Source organism: Tympanuchus pallidicinctus, unplaced genomic scaffold (assembly GCF_026119805.1).
Source record: "Tympanuchus pallidicinctus isolate F22 unplaced genomic scaffold, pur_lepc_1.0 scaffold4, whole genome shotgun sequence".
Classification (NCBI taxonomy): domain Eukaryota; kingdom Metazoa; phylum Chordata; class Aves; order Galliformes; family Phasianidae; genus Tympanuchus; species Tympanuchus pallidicinctus.
Window position 1 is genome coordinate 46,827,951 of NW_026294758.1, and position 18,891 is coordinate 46,846,841.

The window sequence follows — 18,891 nt, forward strand, 5'->3', positions numbered from 1 at the left end:
ATTGTCTTGGTTTTCCTCAAGTCTATAATAAGCTTATGAAACATTCCTTCTAAAAACTATTTAACTGTAGTTTTTAAAGAAATGGGAAAAACGCCATTCTTAGTAAATTCCCAATATCAAAAAGGTAGGAATTTGAGGCATGGCTTTGGCAGCGTCTGATGCATGGACTCAGATGTGAATGATCCAAATCGTTTATTACAAGTTCTCACATCACTTACATACCGTCACAAGTTTTCTAGCTTTCCCATCCGCCCCTACATCTTTCCCATCCACCTTTACATGTCAACAGAGCATTCTACAAAACACTCTTCAGCCGTTCACACAGGCACTTATCCAATCAGAGCCGTGAGGTGTTCTTTCTTCTAGAGGTGTCCTTGGTTCTATGCTGTTTATCTTGCTCCACAGCTTCTGCTCTGAACAGTTTTTCTTGTATTCCCACAGGCTTTCATGACGTTGGCAGTCATTAATTATTCATTATATTGTATTGTTACAAGTTGAAAACTTCCTCTGCCAAATAAGTTTTTATTGTGGTCTGAATTAGGGAGCCAGTTCCAATAGTGGAGGTTGAGCCAGCTAGGGAAACAGTTCTATCTAGAAAAGAAACAGCTTCAGTTGTTCAGACAGCCTTCTGTGCTGCAGAGCAGGATTGCTAAACAAAAAGGAACACAGGCCTCCCAGTGCTATTGACCTAATCTATTGTAATTTTGATTCCCTGCCTTCCAGTTGAAAAAGTAGGGTACCAAATAGAATTTTACCATGTGAATTCCTGCATTGGAAGATGAATTTGGGTCCAATTCTAAAACTGATTGGGCAAATCAGTTGGAAATCTTATGAAATCTTATGGAGAATGACTTATCTGAAAAATTTCAATTTAAGCTAAATGGTACTTCATACATGGTACTTCATAGCTTCTGGGCAGGTTGAATAAACTGTTTCTGATATAGCCTGGGGAACAGCTGTAGAAGGTATGCTTCTTATATTCCCATTGGCAATCTTCAGAAGAGAGCCACTGGTACATAGATAATTGGAATGTGTATTTCCTTGATTTGGATTATAATAAAGATTTAGAAATAATTTCAAGATCTGAATCCCCTTCCCTCCTCCTCCCAAAACTAAACCAAGTCAGCAATCAATGTGTGGAGGTGCTTGTTACAGAGTATCTTCATCACTTGGAAGAAAATAAAAAGGTATAGAAAATATATGAAAATACTGTAAAATCTGCAAGATATGTCATTGTGGAGTTGAATTTTTCCACATTTTATCAAATAGTATGCAATGTTAGCTGTTTTAAATAGACCGGAGAGTATATAGTGCACATGCAGCTCAGATATAACCACGTAGACTGGGGAACAAGGTGCTATAACATGGGTGCTTGCACTGCCAGAGTGAAAGAACTGTGCATCCAAGTGCAGCAGCAGTATCTTTAAACGTGGTTTCATTGACATCTAGTGACAGAAAGTGTTTCTGCATGTCATGTTCAAGCCTGTATTCAGACCGCAAGAAGGGTGGCCATTTTTCACACAAGTAGGCATTAAGTGAGAAATTAAGTTTGATGGTGTTCTGTCTGAATCCGCTAAAGATTCATATACAGAAAGAAGGTGATTAAGAGTCACCTGTGATAGTTTTGGTGAATGCAGTGTATGTTCAAGTGTTGGAAGATCCATGATTTGCTTAACCCTGATTGTTCTTGCTTATTCAGGCTAATATGGCATACAACAATCACATAATTTCATTCCTTTTCCATTTCTATATCCTTTATATTAAGTGAAATGTTAAAGGGATTGTATTTTATGTAGGTCATTCCAAAAGTAATGTTTCTATATGCCACTGTACATTGTGTGTGGTATGACTAAGTCTGGAAATGTACTTCATGGTCATTGAACTGGTACGAGGTCTGGCATTATCATACCTACAAAAGAAAGGTGTCTTTTTCCCTGGCCTGACAATGGAAGTTTGAACTTTCAACTTATTCAGTGCTGCAGTGTAGCAGTCTTGAGTTGATAGTTTTTCTGTGTACTACGAAAAGCAGATGGATTACACCTCTTGTAATTGCAAAAGACAGTGCACATCATACTCGCTAAGAGCTGTGTCTTGAACTTTTTCTTCACTAAGGAATTCACATGTCACTACTCTGTGAACTGCTTTTTTAACTCTGGCTTGTAGTGATGACTCCACATCTGGTCACCAGTAATTATGTGATCCAGGGATCTGTCACCTTCAGCCTCTTATTGTTTCAATACTTCCAGGAAAACTCACAGGTAGTGTTCTTTTTTTCCCGTGTGAGCATTCATGGGACCCACTCAGCACAGACTTTCTGATATTCCAACGTTGTTGCCATCATTTCCAGTGCATTGAAGCCAATATTCAGCCCCGTTTCCCTGGTTTTAATCTGCTGATTCACGCGGGTGATCTGATCAAGATACTGTTCATTTAATGATGTAACAGCTGTGCATGGCTTCTCTTTAATGTTGCTGTTGCCTCTGCTGAAATGCACCACCCACCGCCTCACTGATCAGATCCAGTGTTTGATCTCCAGAAATATTCAGCAAGTGTTGATGAATATCAATGGTGCATTTTTTTTTGGCACAGAAGAATTCAGTAACACACTTTTGCTTCATTCGCACTTCCGTGTCAGACGACATTCTGTAGGACTGCCCCACTGCTGCCATTTGTTATACAGCAACAAAATCTAACAGTATTGGTGGGAATGTTCAACCTTTGTTACCATTTCACCAACGTGTGCATCTGACATTGTGGGCCAACAAACTAAAACAGGTTTCATTACTTTTGTTACAGCCCTTGTGTAACTTCTTCCTCACATAAGAAACCATTCTGATGTAAAATAGAAAGGTTAGGAAATGAGTTTTGTTACAGTACTAATGGAATTCTTTACCAAACTCAAAAGGACATGGATCTCCAAGGAGAAGATAAGACTAAAGTTCTTTTTACAGTATAAGTCTTAATAAGTCTCTTTAAAGAATTACTTATATTTGAAAAGCCACTGAAAAGTCTGAAAGACTCCTTTTTGGAAAGAACACGAGGACTTGTTTAAAGCAAGATTCTGGTGCCCTTGTGATAGCTAAATGGTAAATTTCCTTAATCAGGACTTAAGGGCACAAGGGCATATAGTCTGGACATAAGTGTGTAATTACATGTGTGAATAAAGCATCCGATCTGTAAGCAGGAAAAAGGTTAATTGAGAATACAATGTAGGCTGTATTAATTAAGCTTGGTTACTGTGTTAAGGTATGAGTAATTTAGTCAGGATTAATATAAACAATTGCCATGTTTGAAATGTTAAAATTATGCTGAAAAAAATAACGTGCATGTTTTTTAACTAAAGGACTGTACCGAATTACCCATTATCTATAATTATCTATACGCTGCTACAGATCCTCCCTATATTTATTCACTTTTGCATTTCTCAATATGCCACAAGTGTTGCGTAAAACCATTAGGATGAAGGATGTACTCTGGCAAAGATAGCTGAGGAGAAGGGAACATTTTACTATGAACACTTGGTAATGTAGTTACCCACGTGTTGTTTTGCAAAGATTATATGCTAGTGAGACTCTGTATGTGAAGTGCCTCTCAATCCACCTCCATCCACTCTTTCTTTGCTTATGCTTTCTGAAATCTAGACATTTTTAAGTGGTTTTTGATGGTGTGATTGTTTTAGCTGTCCACTGTGCCTTTTCTTTGAACTGTCCAGTAGCGCCTGCAGGGAAGTTGATCTTCAGGCTCCTTCATTAACACATAGATAAGTTATTTCCATTTTTTATACGTAGTGACTTTGGAAATAAGGTTTAGTGATCACTGACAAATCTAGTGTTTGTTGTCTCTTTATTTCATACAATAACTTCCCTTTCCCCAAAAATTTGTATTAGAAACACTCAAAACTTGTCTACCTCATAATTTTATGTGAAACGTTTAACTGCAAAAAATAGCATGGCTTCTAACATCTACTACAAAATTGTGTTTCAGCCTGTGCATACAACTACTGCTTTGGCAGACTGAGATGTTTCCCAGGGAACTCTCATAAAGCTTTGAATGTTTCACACTTTGTGTCCTGCTGCATTGTAGAATAAAGAGAGATAATAACAGGTTTGGTTATGGGGCTTACTGCATGCTTATACTTCTAAGTGCTCAGCCAGTGTTTTTATACTTTAACATTAAGGCTATCATCTTGTTTACTAGACAGTTTTTTGGGCTTTGCTCATACTGTTGCTGAATACCACATGCCCATCTGGAGGTTTTTCTGTTGCTGTTTCAGAAGACTTCTTGCAACCACTGCAATTAAACAAGGTTGTAAAAAAGAAAGCTGGATTTTATTAAAGTGCATTTTGTCTTTGGTTCTGTTTTCTGTGACATTGGTTTTCACTGCTGCTCTCCATGCTCATGGTGGTGGAGATCTAGTAATCAGCCTTTCCATAATCTTTATCAGGAAGGCTTATTCTTGCTGCAGATGTGACAGTGAACATTCAGCTATTGGTACAATGTTCTGTTTTAGTGAAAATGCTGCGTACTGCTGAGTATCACTGAATTGTATTGGTGAGAAGAAGCCTCTGGATGTCGTTGGAACAACAGTGCTCAAATGAGGACCAACTGGCGGCAGAATACATTCAACTATCTTAAATAAAGCTCAGCCCCAGCTTTTTAAAAATGTGGCTACTTGCTATCATACGGTTGGTGCAGCCTTATGAAGACCAGCAAGAGCAGAGCTGCTGAATGAGGTTGGGTTAGCCAGGAGCTGAGGTGACCACAGCACAACCTCATGGCACCTGAGCACAAGAGTGAGGTAGTGATAACAGCAGTATGTGTCAACAGTCCAGTGATCACTAGGTGACAGTCAGATAATTAGCCATGTTCAAGGCTAATCTGGGAAATTTAAACTGTGCAAGGTAAGGGTGGGGAAGAGGTACTCATATGGCCAGGACAGGGGCCAGGGGCTTGGTGAGGGAGAGCTGTGGTGGTCCTCCTGAAGCTTGGGCAGGCTGAGGGAGGTGCTGGAAGGGGAGCTAGGAGGGAGGGAAGGAGGGCTGATGCTCTCATAAGCTCTTGGTAAGTATGAATGTGGTGCGTTCGGGCAATAATAAGCATCAGTGCTTGTAATTCCTTAATGTGGTTGCTTTTTAGGGGTGGGAGTAGGAGGGAGAGGGAGAAGTTACTTTGACATAATGCTTAAGGGCTGTCTGATGCTTCTCGTTTTAATGCGGCTTGCTTGGGTATCAGTATTTTGGCGGTTATTTTGTGTGCTGTAAAGATCATTCCCTTCTCTCCCCCGTGCTGACAGCTCCTTCACCGGGAGAGCTGTCACCGGCACTCCGCGGCCTCCTGCCACCCTCAGCCCAGCACCGGGACGAGGCACCGCCCGGGGGTAGGCGGCGCCGCTGCAGGCCGCTCTCCCTCTCGCTCCGGTCCGCCCCCCCCGGCCTAGGCCGCGGGACCTGCGCGCGGCAGCCGCGGCGACGAGCGGGGTCCGGCGGCCGCTGCGGGATGGCGCCGCCGCCGCTGCTGCGCGCCGTCATCATGGGCCCGCCGGGCTCCGGCAAGGGCACGATCTCGGCGCGGATCATCAAGCACTTCGGCATGAAGCACCTCTCTAGCGGAGATATGCTGAGGGACAACATGCAGAAGAAGACAGGTGAGCGGCGGGGGGTGGCTCCGCCGCCAGCCCCGGGCCCTCCCAGAGCACGCGGGAAACGGAAAGCTCTGCACCGGGCTCCTTGCCGCTTACGTTTCCTGGAGCTCCACACGAGGCCTGTCCCAGGGGCTGTGAGGCCGCGGAGTTCCTCGTAGTTCCTCCGTCGGAAGTGTTTGTCCCGAAATGGGCAGACGTGTGTGCAGTGAGGGTGTTCCGAAAAGGAGTGGCAAAGTTTTCAAGCTGTTTGCCTTCATCTGATTTACCGTGTAGTCCTGTCTTGATCTCTGGCTCTCTTCCAGGGCAACTCTTTTTTTTTTTTTTTTTTTTTTTTTTAATTTTTTTACTGATGACAGGTCACCCTCTGGCTTGCAGATCTGCTTTTATTCATGGTGGGGCTGAAAATCTTGCAGGAACCACTTGTGGCTGCTTGTGGTAAAGTGAGGGTGTTGGTGCCAGCACCTGGAAGAACTTGTGAAGGACCGCCTACCTTTGCAGCAGCAAAGCAGAAGCATGGTTACATAACTGTTGGTATTGGTTTTGAAAATTTGTGAGCATCCTTGAAAATGAAAAAATGATCTGTTATTATGAGATCAGCTGGTTTTGATTTCCACATATCTTCACACAAACCATGTTCGCTTTTAAGAGTAATGGCCTTAGCTCGGTTGACTGACCTCACTGTGTTTGGTATCTCCGAGTTAAACATTTGCTAGGAGCACCACCTCTGCAAGCATATCTGAACACATCCAGACTTTTGTATGATTGTAGAGTCAGAATAAGTTCTCTCAGAGACTCACAAAACAAAAATTGTTACTGCTATGAACCTTCAGGTTAAGTAAGATCCAGTGAGAATGGAAGACTTCCCGAAAGAGAAAGAAAACACACTGTTTATGAAATAGATTAGTTTTGTGCCCATTGAAAGTGTTGCACCTTGGAAGCAAGATCAAAGAATGTAAACAGAGTCAAGCTGAGGAGTGTATGAGAAGAATAAATACCCACTGATTGATTTGATAAGGGAGTTTTGGAGCAATGGAAAGAAAAGTGATTCAGCAAAAATGATCTCAGAAGTGTGGACAGATTAAAGGATCTGAAGGAGAGTGGAAACGTGCACATTTGTTGTGAGAGATCAGTGAACAATGTAGGAGGTGTTGAAATTCACTCAGAGTTAGCTAACAGAACTTACAGGAATTGACTATGGAGTTTTCCATTCAGGACTTATTGCACATGAAGCTCTGTTTTAATTTTATTAAAAGTAAGCCACTATTTGCAGAAACAGTCTCCGAATGTCTGAGGTGAATATTGAGGTAGTGAGAGTGGGTAGGATACTGAAAGGGCTAAGCACTTGAGAGTGAGAGGCACTTCAGGGAGCCTGGACGATTGTAGCTGAGGGAAGGAGGAAAAGAGCTTTGGTAATAATGGAGTCTTGGAGTGCTTAGTTCTTTAGGAACTGTAAAACTAAATTGGACAGTTAAAAATTTGGAAAATTAAATATAATTACCAGTTGCTGTATGGAGCTATTTTTAGCACTTGCTGTCTCTTGAAAGCAATCTTTGTTGAAAAGTCCTTTTGAGCATGAGTGTCCTTAGCAGTTTGCAGTTATTGCCATGTTCTGCTATGTCAGAGAGTGGAGAGTTGGTGACAGTCTCTACAGTGCTTAGCAGCCTGCAGTCTGATTGTGGCTGAAGCTTGTTTGCTGTATGCAGTTAGGACAAGCCAATTTTCTGAAAAACTTTTAGCAGAAATACCATTTTTTTGTCTTGACAGGAAGTACCACGTGTGGTACAAAGGGGTGTGGTTTAGTGGGGAAATATTGGTGGTAGGGATTGGACAGGATGATCTTGGAGGTATTTTCCAACCTTGTTGATTCTATGATTCCATGATTATTTTTTCCTCCTGCAATAGTTGGCTCTAGAAGATGAGGGGCTTGCAGTTACAGGCTGTTTCCTCTTCCACAGTTCAAATAATAAGACGTGTCTGCCTTATAACTTGCCATATGCTTCACCTGTCTGCGCCCAACAGCTCACCTGTCTTTACAAAGAATGTTGGTATTACCATTTTCCACCAGGTTTGCATTGCATGTACTCTTAGATCATTGTGGCTTGAGCAATATGGTGGCATGAATCTAACAGATTTGGGCATCAAGTGCACATTCAATTGTACACTGTACAGCTTTCAATACTGCATCAGGCGATGGGGCTGGCATTTTTTACTGCTTCCTGCTGGAAGTGGTCTTACTGTGTATCAGTAACGTCAGTCCATCCCATCCTCTTGTTTAGCTTACTAGATCTGAATTGTTCATTAATAAACACGTAAGCAAATCCACGATAAAACAAAACAAAACAACTTAGGTGCTATTTGAGGTGACTTATTAAATTAGCTATTTGCTTTATAAACTAAGGCCACAAAGACTTTGTGCTCAGAGTAGAGCTCAGGCAAATGGATTTCTTCCTGGCTGTTCCCATGACTTAGATGACCTGCAGCATGACAATGCATGTGATATCAGAGTGTGATATCTGGATCTGTGATGTGTAAAGGGCATCTTAGTAAGCTGGTGGGCTAAGCAACTGGTATTAAAGGGTAGTCAGCGTCACGGGAAAGTACTAGTGGATGTGCACTCCTATAAATAGTTTACAACATCTATAAACATTTTGTAACTCTGGTAATCATAAAAACTTGTTCTGGCATGTGTGCCTCATTGTGTGCTGCTCTCTTAAATACTTGTGGAGTTTCCATTTATAGAGAAGTCATAGAATAATAACTAGACATTAAACTGAGAAAATAAATTCCTCAGCAGGAAATCTGAGGGCTGGCATCATTATGGAGCTTGGATGCTTAATGTTTCTTTATTCTTGTTTTGAGGACTCGTCCTGGTTTTTGGAACTTGTCTTTCAAATACTCAGCAGTAAAATTATTTTTGGGCTGTGGGGTTAGAAGTAAACTGAATGTCTCTGTTGCTATTTGTGGAGCCACAGTCCAAACAAATTAATCTCATACATTTGCAAAATCAGATCCCAGTGTCTGGTTAATAACTTTACTGATCTGTGCCGTCCTGATCAAAGCGAAGTGTTTACAGGGTTGTTGGCATTTTTTTAGTTGCTGGAGGTCACAGGTACTGGGACATGACTACTCTTACTTTCACAGAAGTTGGAATCCTTGCCAAGTCCTACATTGATCAAGGAAGGCTTATTCCAGATGACATCATGACACGGCTGATGCTGAATGAGCTAAAAGGTCTAGATCGATACAACTGGCTGCTGGATGGTAAGTTACCATATCGGATATTACTATGTAAGGAGAGGAAATACGCACTGGAAAGCGTGGTTTGTTTGATTCACTAGTGGATACCTAACCTTTGGCACCACCCTCGAGGTACGGTATTTTACAGTGTATGTTGCCAGCTTCTGCTGAAACATTTGGCAGCTCCAGTTTCTTCAGCTGCAAAGTGCACAGGATGCATGCTGCTTTCAGAGTGTTAAAGGGACATTAATTTATGTTGAAAAGGCCCTTTTACTGAAAAATAACATTTCAAAACTGGTAATTCTATTAATTCTTATTTCCCCTCCAATAACAGAGACTTCTTTTAAAATATGGATTGAGAAGTGTTTTTTTAAACAGTTCTTGGAGTGTGGAACACTTGAAGAAAGGGTTGAAGTAGTTATGTAAATAGAAAAGTAGGCAAGCATGTGAAACAGCAGTAAGTGCCATGTGTAATAAATCACTAACAAAACCAGTGCTCAGGAATAAATCATTGTTCTTAAAGACCTCCTTTAGACCAAATTGCATGTGGATTCTTCAGTGTAAGCTTATAGCTTCAGCATTCACACTAGGGAGAAAATATGTTTACCACAGTATCATGGACTGATGGGTTCTTGCTACCCCAGCCCCTGGGAGTACAGTTGGTTGTGCATCACAAAGATAGGGTCTAGTGTGGATGTGTGTGTTTTCACATTCTGACCACAACTTGTCTCAGTAGATAAAACTGAAAAGTTTTTGATGTGGCTTTTTGTTTAGAGGGAGTGAAACATCCATACTGCTCTGTGTTAGTAATAAACAGAAGACCAGGGAAAATGTGGGCTCTCTCTGGAAGGAAACAGAAGACCTAATTACCTATGATATAAAGGCTGAGATACTCCGTTTTTTTGCTTTAGTCTTCAATGGCAAGTGCTCCAGCTACACTCCCTAATTCACAGAAAGCAAAAGCAAGGTCAGGGAGAAGAACAGTGGATATACTGTAGAAGATTGGTTTTTAGGCCATCTAAGGAATCTGAGGATTCATGGGACCTGATGATATGTATTCAATGGTCTTGAGGGGACTGGTGAATGAAGCTGCTAATCCACTGTGCATTGTATCTGAGAAGTCATGGCAGTCTGGTTAAGTTCCCCCTGACTGGAAAAAGGGAAACTCCATCCTGTAGTGCTTTATTATACTTCTTCAGTGCCATGAACCTTATATTTTTATCTCAGAGGCGCTGTGAAGAGCTCCTCAGCAACACATGCAGCATGCAAACTAAGCTGGAGGAGTTGGAAACCGTGGTGCAGTTAGAAAACTATGATGTAATTGCTGGCATGGAAATGTGATGGGATGAATCGCACAACTTGAACACTATAATTGAGGGCTACATGCTTTTCAGAAAAAACACGCAGGGAATAGTGGGGGAATTGCCCTTTATGTTATGAAATTGAGATTGTACAGAGCTATTTCTGAGAAACAGCCATGATCAGGTTGAGAGCTTGTGGGTTAAAATTAGGGATTAGACCAATAAAGGGCATCTTGTGCCTATGGGTTTATAATAGGCTACCTGATCAAAGGGAGCCTGTTGATGAGGCCTTCTTGCTTCAACTACAAGAAGCATTGTGGTTGCAGGCTCTTATCCTCATGGGGTATTTGAATCACTGGAATGCCTGCTAGGAAAGCAACATGGAGGCCTGCAAGCAATCCAGAAGGCTCCTGTAGCCTGCTGGAAACAAATTTCTGGTTCAGACATTAGGCTGTCTGACCAACCAGGTGAGAAGTGCTAATAGATCCACCAGTGGAAATGACATCATTAAAGAGGTTAAGACTGGAGGCAGCCTGGTACGTAGTCACTGGGCCTGGGTTGAGCTCATGATCTTGAGGAATATGGGCCTAGCAAGAAGCAAGGTCAGGATCCTGAACTTGAGAAGAGTGAACTTCCATCTGTTTGATTAACTATGAGATTCCCTGGGAAGCTGTCGTTAAGGACAAAGGAGCAGAGTAGAGCTTGCGCATGTTTAAGGAGAGCACAGAATCATAGTACAAGAGATCTCCCTCTCCCAGCACACCCAGTCAAACGGGGGAGGCAGGAAACTAGCATGGCTGAGTGGAGAGTTACTGGTCAAACTGAGGGATAAGAATATACATAAGAAATGTACAGGTAATGGAAGTAGGGACAGAGTCTGGAAAGAATAAAAGGATGCTGTCTGGACATGCAGAAATAGGATCAACAAAGTCAAGGCCTCAGTGTACTCACAGTCTCTGGTAGATATATTGTTTTTAATGCAAAGGGAGAAAATAAGAAAATAAGAGCAGTCCCGAGTGTTTGTAGATTGTTCTGTTCCTCTTAGAATGAGCTGCCTATGGCTTTTATTGTTCAAAATATGCATATTGTGGTGTGGGTTTTTTTTTTTTTTTTTTTTTTTTTGAGTAAATTGGTGCATAGTACATATGAATATGGGGTATTTTTGCTTGTTTGTTACACTTCTGGGAAGATGCCTATATGAACTGAGGAAAAGGAAGCTGGAAGACATTCAACAATAGTGCCATGAAACTGAAAAATCTGCTGAAAAAATTATCAGAAAAATCTGATGTCTCTTTAGCCTTCACAGCATGATAATACACATTTTCTATCTGACCAGCAGTTTCTCTACTGTTGAAATCCAGCAAATTCTCATAACTCTGGATACTTATGGAGTTATTTCCTTCATAAAGGTTTCCCTAGAACAGTTGCTCAGGCACAAGCCCTGGATAAAGAGTGTCAAATAGACACTGTGATTGACCTAGACGTACCATTTGAAACCATAAAATGTCGTCTCACTGCACGTTGGATCCACCCTAGTAGTGGCAGAGTCTACAACCTTGAATTCAGTCCCCCCAAAGTGCAGGTAAGCAATACACATATTGATACTGGTGCTAAATAAATGTTGCCCTGCATTTGGAATTGTAATGAAATATTGATGTACATTATTACAAAATACAGTAGTTCAGAAGAAAAAGATTTGTTTTGTCTCTTTAGAGCACAGAAACTCTCTGCTAACACACTGCCTCTTGGAGAATGCCCAGGTAGAAGCTCAAGTTCATGGGCAATTTGCTTGCCCTCTGCAGAATGAAACACCATGATGCCAGCTCCTCATACTGTTTCATAAGCTCGTATTATTCACTGATTCATGTGAGCTGGGTGTCATCTTAGTCTGCTTTGCAGTTACTAACTGTGCAGTCTGAAATGCCATTTCCCATCCTCTAGAGGACTCATTTTTTGTATCCAGGGTGCGCATTAAGTAATGTACCAGTCACAGATATCCACTTGATACTTTTCCTGATTAATTACCATTTAATCAGGGTATTGTTAGAGAGGCAGTTGTTATATTGTTATATTGCAAAATTAGATATAGGAACTTGGTAATATGAGAAGCTTCTCAACAGAACAAAAAGCTTAAAGCTTGAGGTGTCGTAAAACAAGAACAGTAAGCTAATAATATAATGGATATACATCATTACCCTAAATTTTTTTTAGGTACTCAGTTCTGTATCATTCTTAACTCTAAATAACTTACCTGTTGCAGCATCCCATTTTATCTGGAAGTTCTATTAAGTTGCATCACAACTATAGCAGGCTTTGTATTTTTGAGGTTACAGTGTTGCAGGAAAAGAATCCAGTGAAATACCAGTGAAATTGCTTAAAGTGAGCAATTGCAAACATTAAGTATAGTTTAAAACTGGAATTTAAATTATGGTTACTTTTAATTGCAGAAGAACATAGACAAGCAGCAACAGAGCATTACCAGATATAGCAGAGTGGGTTCCAGCTATAAAAGCTCTACTATGCACTCCACTCTACCTATCACGTAATTAGTGAAGGAAGCGTATCACAACATATTAAAGTAGTTTGTGGAATGACACTGAACAGGTGCAATGCAGTTGTCTGTGTTGTCTGGTAGCTCTGAAAAAATTTCAGCCGCCTAATTGCTCATCTGTACAATCAATGAATGCACAGATGTTATAGCTATGAGATGTACCAGTGCTTGGCTATGTAGTTATTACACCACAGCAGAAAAGATGCTTACCCATATCCTAGGCTCACTTACAAAACTCCAGCAGAGCAGATCTCCAGAAGGGATCCTTCCCCACTGGTAGCCAGCTCTTAAATGGGTCTAGGAGAAGTGGAGCCAGGCTCCAACCCTTCCGGCAGCACAACTGAATTGCCTTCACCTGTGCTGCCATGGCTGACCCAGTGCTCGCCTCAGGTGATCAATCAGAGGTTCAGACTGTGACTCAGCAGTTCCCATACACTCTTCAAAACTAAAAGACTGTGGCTTGAGAGTTCATACAAAACTGCAGTCCTGATACTTAACAGGTGCAACTAAAGTACTACTATGGTTGCCTTCACAGATGTTAGATAGAAACCCCTGAATATTTTAAATTATTGTATAATATAAAGAAGGTAAGTTTGACCATGTAATCTCTAATATCTCTAATATCAGATATGTTCTGGAACAAGTTTTCTTCATGCCTTCATAAACAGAGCAGCTTATTCAACACTGACATTTATCATTGGTTCTTGAAACTGCCAAAAAACAAGCAGGAAGAAGGAACATTTCTGTTGTCTAACAGACTTTGTACTTAGAAGATAACTAATATTTCCACTTCAGATGTCAGATTAAACTTGCCTTTTGGAACAAATGAACATAATTGAGGGTTTAATTAGTATGTAAGAAGGAACAGAGAGTCCCCTATGTATGGTGTGTTACTCTGTAACTAAGTGCACAACTCAGTGCAGCTAAGGAGATGCATTTAAAGCTGCTAGTTAATTCTTAACGAGGTTCCTGTATCTTCCACTGTGCCAGTGACTGATGATTTCCTTGGCTGTTGCTTGTTTCAATACTTGTAAGCACACTAACCACTTCAAGCCCTTCGCGAAACTGGTCTGAAATGTGTACAAGAGTAGGAATTGTCACATAGTAAGCCCATGCCTCTGCTTACTGAACTGTAGAATTGTTTCTGTTGGCTTCCATGTTATATTTTGCTGTCATATTTATGTGTTGCTAAACATTAAGTCTTCTGCAGTGTGACTTAAAAAGATTGTGAATTTCATTCTCCATTTTGCTGTCATCAAACTAAGGTCAAATTAGCTTCTTGCTTGCTTGCCCTTGTGCATGAACATATTACCAACCACCTTCTTCTTCCTCTTAAATCCAAAACTCAGCATCACATGAGCTTCTGTGAAGAAAATTAACTCTGTCCCAGCCAAAACCATATCAGAAGGCTCTGTCTACATGTTTCAATATTCAGCAAATGTTCCAGAGACCTAATCAGTAAAGTAATGATAACCTCATGTTCTCTGTAAATACTCTGAAAGCATTTTTATAGTAATTGAATATCTTGAAAGTCAACTTCTTATATTCCAGGTAAGATAGAGATGGTAGCTTTTATCTTTATAAGCAGAAACCTACACTTGGACTACCTGAAATCTGATCATAATTTAAATGAAAAAATACACAAACAGAAATATACATTAATGTTTGCTTTTAACCAACGCATTTGGTTTTAAACTATGATTAGGGCATTGATGACATTACTGGAGAGCCCCTTGTTCAACGAGATGATGATAAGCCAGAGACGGTTACCAAGAGGCTGCAGGCTTACGACGCACAAACAAAACCTGTTCTAGAATACTATCGGTAAGTAGTAAAATAACTATGCTTCTTCCACATTAGAACAGCAAGGAAAAAATCCCTCTAGTTGTAGAGTTCTTAAAACAGTCAGTGTGGTATGAGTAGCAGTGTATCTTTCACTGCCTTTTTAAGAAATAAAAATAGTACAATCAGTATGATTTTGACTGTTGCATGAAACTTTTTGATGATCCAGCTTAGCACAACAGCCTTTCATTGCAGCTGCTTTTAGCTTTACACATAATGCTAGGCATTATTGAGTGAATTATATTAGTGATATGAGTGATGTAGGTCTATTTAGTAGGGTAACAGAGACAGTGCCTTTCTTGGAAACCTTCACAGTATTTTTAATTTCTGCATGTGTAGAAGTCCTTGTAATACAACAAGGGGTCAAGAAACTGATAAATAGAAAAGTTGTTAATAAGAATTTAGAGGTGTCTGTTCTAAGAATAGGATTGTTACATACGAAGCTAACAACACACTCAGAACAACGAGCTGTTTGAGAATAATACCATTTGCACTGTGGAAGAGTAGAACTGCATGTAGTCTCTCCTGATGGTAAGCTGGTCTGCTCTGCTTTATTTAAATTGCTTTATCTATGTTAGTAATAAATAGGTTAATACTTGATCACTGTATAGAGATTTGTCATCTTACCTCACCTACGGTAAACACAATAGACTTCTTTTAAGAACATCCTGAAGTAACTGTCCCTTCCTCTATCTCTTTGTATCTACCACCCTTTATTATGCTCTAGGAAAACTACTTAATAGAAAACTAGGAGCTCTATCTTTTGGATTGGTTCAGTTTTAGAAAAATAGCTGTTTTCAATCTAGAATTTTTTTTTCCTGACTAGTAACTTTCTGAAGTTTACAAGCTTGTAAATAGGCCTAATGACACACTGCAGATAAGACTAGCTACTAGAGTTCCAAACATTCTCATTGTGCCTGGTTTGATTTTCGAGATCTGACTCTAAAATGCAGTCAGTTGGATGACTGCCATATAGGATGTGCTGTATGGCTTGACTGCTTCTTAAGTTTTACCTCTAATGAGTTTTATTAATTGTTCTGTAGACAACTACCAGTTTTTGGAACTGATATGGCCAATAGTATACTGTCTGAAGAACACACTAATGCATGTAGACCTGCATTCCCAATGTTCTGGTTGCTCTTGGCATTAAATCACATACACATTAGTACACTTTGGCCAGGGCAATCTTAAAGCGAGGCAGGGATCCTGGAAGGCTGAGGCAATTTGACTTTTATAATACTTTTTTCTTTTTTTTTCCTCAGGGAAAAAGGGCTGTTGAAATCCTTCTCTGGAACAGAAACTAATAAAATCTGGCCACATATCTATGCTTTCCTCCAAACCAAGTTGCCGGATGTGAGCCAGAAAGACACTGCCACTCCCAGGTGAAATTAGGTCTAACTTCTGCTCACTGTCATAGCACACACACGATTACACAAGATTCAGCAATCAATAATTACTCTTAAGTAGTGTACCAGACTGATCAATAATTAAAGTCTACTGTTGGCCCTAAATTACATTATGATAAAACTATGTCTTCTCTGGTTCTCTCTTCAACACTGTATTTGTTTTTAATTTTAAAATATGCCTGATTTTCATAATATAGTAATTGACTTTAACAAAAGCAAATACTCTTGTGTCTCTGTTAATCAGAAAATAATCGTGTTTGGTAATAATAGTGAAGGAGATAAGTTTCAGAATATAGCATACAGAGGATTTTTGCTGATTTAATCATTCACTAACTGCAGTGTGAAGCAGTGACAAAAGGTATGGAAGGAAGTTTCTTGAATGCTTGACTTGTGGCCTCCCAGAAGCTGTGAGGGACTGTGGCTGCAGGAAGCACTTTCAACCCCAAACTGGCACAGGACAGTTTGGGTTGGAAGGGATCTTTTAGCAGTCATTTAGTTCAAGCTCTCTAACACGCAAGGACATGTTTCATTTTATCAGGCTGCTGAAAGCTCTGCTCATTCTGACTTTGAACACAGCTTCCTTGGCAACTTCTTTCAGTTGCTCAGCCTTCGTTGGGGGGGAAAAAATAAAAATTATATACAGTGGTAGCTTAATCACATAAAATGATAACATTCCTTAGCTTTACTGGTTTTGCTGGGCTTAAGCTACCCTTGAGACTTAGTGGATGATTTGCCCTATTGCTGTGGTTCTATTTCTGCCTTTGGCTATATTATTGGCATGAAAAATTTTGAATGACTTACAAATTCATTTGGTAAAGCTCTGTCTTTGAGCAGCTGTGCAAAGCTTCACTAGTAAAAAGAAAGCAGACACTGAGTAGTTAGTGTAATTTTGTAAGCCTGTAGAGATACACTGGTCAAAATTGCCTATCTTTCCCTTTGTCTTTCAAAAAGCTGCTCTTCCCAAATGCCTGTGATAAGATTTCCCTTTGTCAAATTAGTTTCTTTAATGGAGCAAATTTTAATTTAGCAAGCATAGTTTTAATGACTTCATGCTGCTAATTCATGTCTCTGACCAGCACTTTTGTTAATTTATTCACTAAGTAACTGGATTCACAAACCTCTATATACTATGCTTTTAACAGTCCAGATAATGCAGATGTTGCTATTCTTCAGTGGATTTTTTTTTAAATGTTCACCAGTCTGATTTTCAAGAAGGATGAAACAACTCTGTCTAAGCAATGTCTGAGGTAGCCGCCTTGTCTTGCTAATGCAGGTCTGTCTCCTGTTGCACTGACTCTTATTAACTGCAGAGCTGTCATACCTTTGTCTGCGTGTTCATGTACAGCTTTACTATTGTCAGTACTGAGCAAGTCTTGAAGAAGATGGGTGCTGTAGAGTTTGTAAAACCTTCTCATTACGTTTCTGCTTATTTCTACAAAAAGAAACCATGCTTGCTTTCTTGCCCTCCATATGGTTTGAGACCTTTCCCCCACAAGTCAAGAAATTTTAATTACACATAACAAAAATAACTTTCAGTGTATCACAGGTTGGTAAATAAATGTGGCTCTACTGCTAGTAGTAGCAATTACAAATCACTGTGCACTATACATTGTCCTTATAACACATGTATGTAGCAAGAATTCAGTTAAGGAACAATCTGAAGCTGCTAGTTTCCCTTAATTATTAACTTAGGAGGCAGTGTTCACTTTTTCTACTCTGGAGCAACTGTCAAATTAATATGCTTTATATATAATTTCCATCTGTGACAGATCTCCTTTATCCTCAGTTTGTCAGCAAAGAAACTGGTAGGGAACAAACACTAGGTACAGGAAAAGGTACTGCCAGTTGAGCTGAAGTTCTCGTTTCTGCCACTGCAATTACACTAATAATGTAGTATATACTGTAAACTTAAGACTTGCTCTATTTTCAGCCCACAGCTGCAAACAAGTCTCAGAATAGCTTTAGCCTGAATCTGTCTGAATCAACTGTAAGTATACTGGCAAAGCTACTAGGAGTCTAGATACTTTCCCAACCTTACAATTAAATCAATACTGTTAAAGTACCTGGAAACCTATAGCACTGTTTGAAATGTAAGCTATTTTCATTGGCATATTTGAATTACAGTATAGATTTTTATATGTAGAACTGCTAAAGCAGTAGTAAAGCAGGATAGGATTCTTGAATGCAGAGGTTCTGTGGGACATCTTAAAACAGGGTTTAGATTTCTAGCTCCTAAAACAAACCATTTAATAAATTTTCACTTTAACTGCTTAAGCTGACCATTTTGTTAACTCACTTTAGTACCATATGAATTACCTTTGAAACTCTGAAAGATGTTATCATGACATAGCTTTAAATATGAAGACTGCTCTGAAAGTAATGCCTACTACTTTATTATGTTGCACTTATTATGTTGGTGGTGGTATGACAATAGAAGTTGAACCTCCCCACCAGTATTCCATTACATTTTGTTGCTGTGTGACAAACGGCAGCAGAGGGGCAGTCTGACAGTCTGACAGAATGGCATCTGACATGGAAGTGCATATGAAGCAAAGGTGTGTCACTGAATTCCTCCACAAAAAAAAAGAAAAAAAAGAAAAAAAAAAAAAAGAAAAAAAAGAAAAAAAAGAAAGAAAAAAAAAGAAAAGAAGAAGAAAAGAAGAAAAGAAGAAAAGAAGAAAAGAAGAAAAGAAGAAAAGAAGAAAAGAAGAAAAGAAGAAAAGAAGAAAAGAAGAAAAGAAGAAAAGAAGAAAAGAAGAAAAGAAGAAAAGAAGAAAAGAAGAAAAGAAGAAAAAAAAAAAGAAGAAAAAAAAAAGAAGAAAAAAAAAAAGAAGAAAAAAAAAAAAAGAAAAAAAGAAAAAAAAGAAAAAAAAGAGAAAAAAAGAAAAAAAAGAAAAAAAAGAAAAAAAGAGA

General features: G+C 39.6%; 1 protein-coding gene across 1 annotated transcript; it reads left to right on the forward strand.

Moving 5' to 3' along the window:
• Positions 1-5,463: 5,463 nt before the first annotated feature.
• On the forward strand, positions 5,464-16,848 carry AK3 (adenylate kinase 3). The gene is made up of 5 exons (XM_052700573.1): positions 5,464-5,644; positions 8,783-8,902; positions 11,589-11,761; positions 14,436-14,554; positions 15,835-16,848. Exons 1-5 carry the CDS (start codon positions 5,497-5,499, stop codon positions 15,956-15,958), a joined length of 684 nt encoding a protein of 227 aa, XP_052556533.1. The 5' UTR covers positions 5,464-5,496; the 3' UTR covers positions 15,959-16,848.
• The last annotated feature ends 2,043 nt before the right edge of the window (positions 16,849-18,891 follow it).

Excerpts from the sequence above, each read along its gene's own strand:
- AK3 (XM_052700573.1), top strand. The coding sequence starts at position 5,497 with ATGGCGCCGCCGCCGCTGCTGCGCGCCGTCATCATGGGCCCGCCGGGC. Across the intron at positions 5,645-8,782 it reads CAACATGCAGAAGAAGACAG|AAGTTGGAATCCTTGCCAAG; the intron begins GTGAGCGGCGGG and ends TTACTTTCACAG. Across the intron at positions 11,762-14,435 it reads TCAGTCCCCCCAAAGTGCAG|GGCATTGATGACATTACTGG; the intron begins GTAAGCAATACA and ends AACTATGATTAG.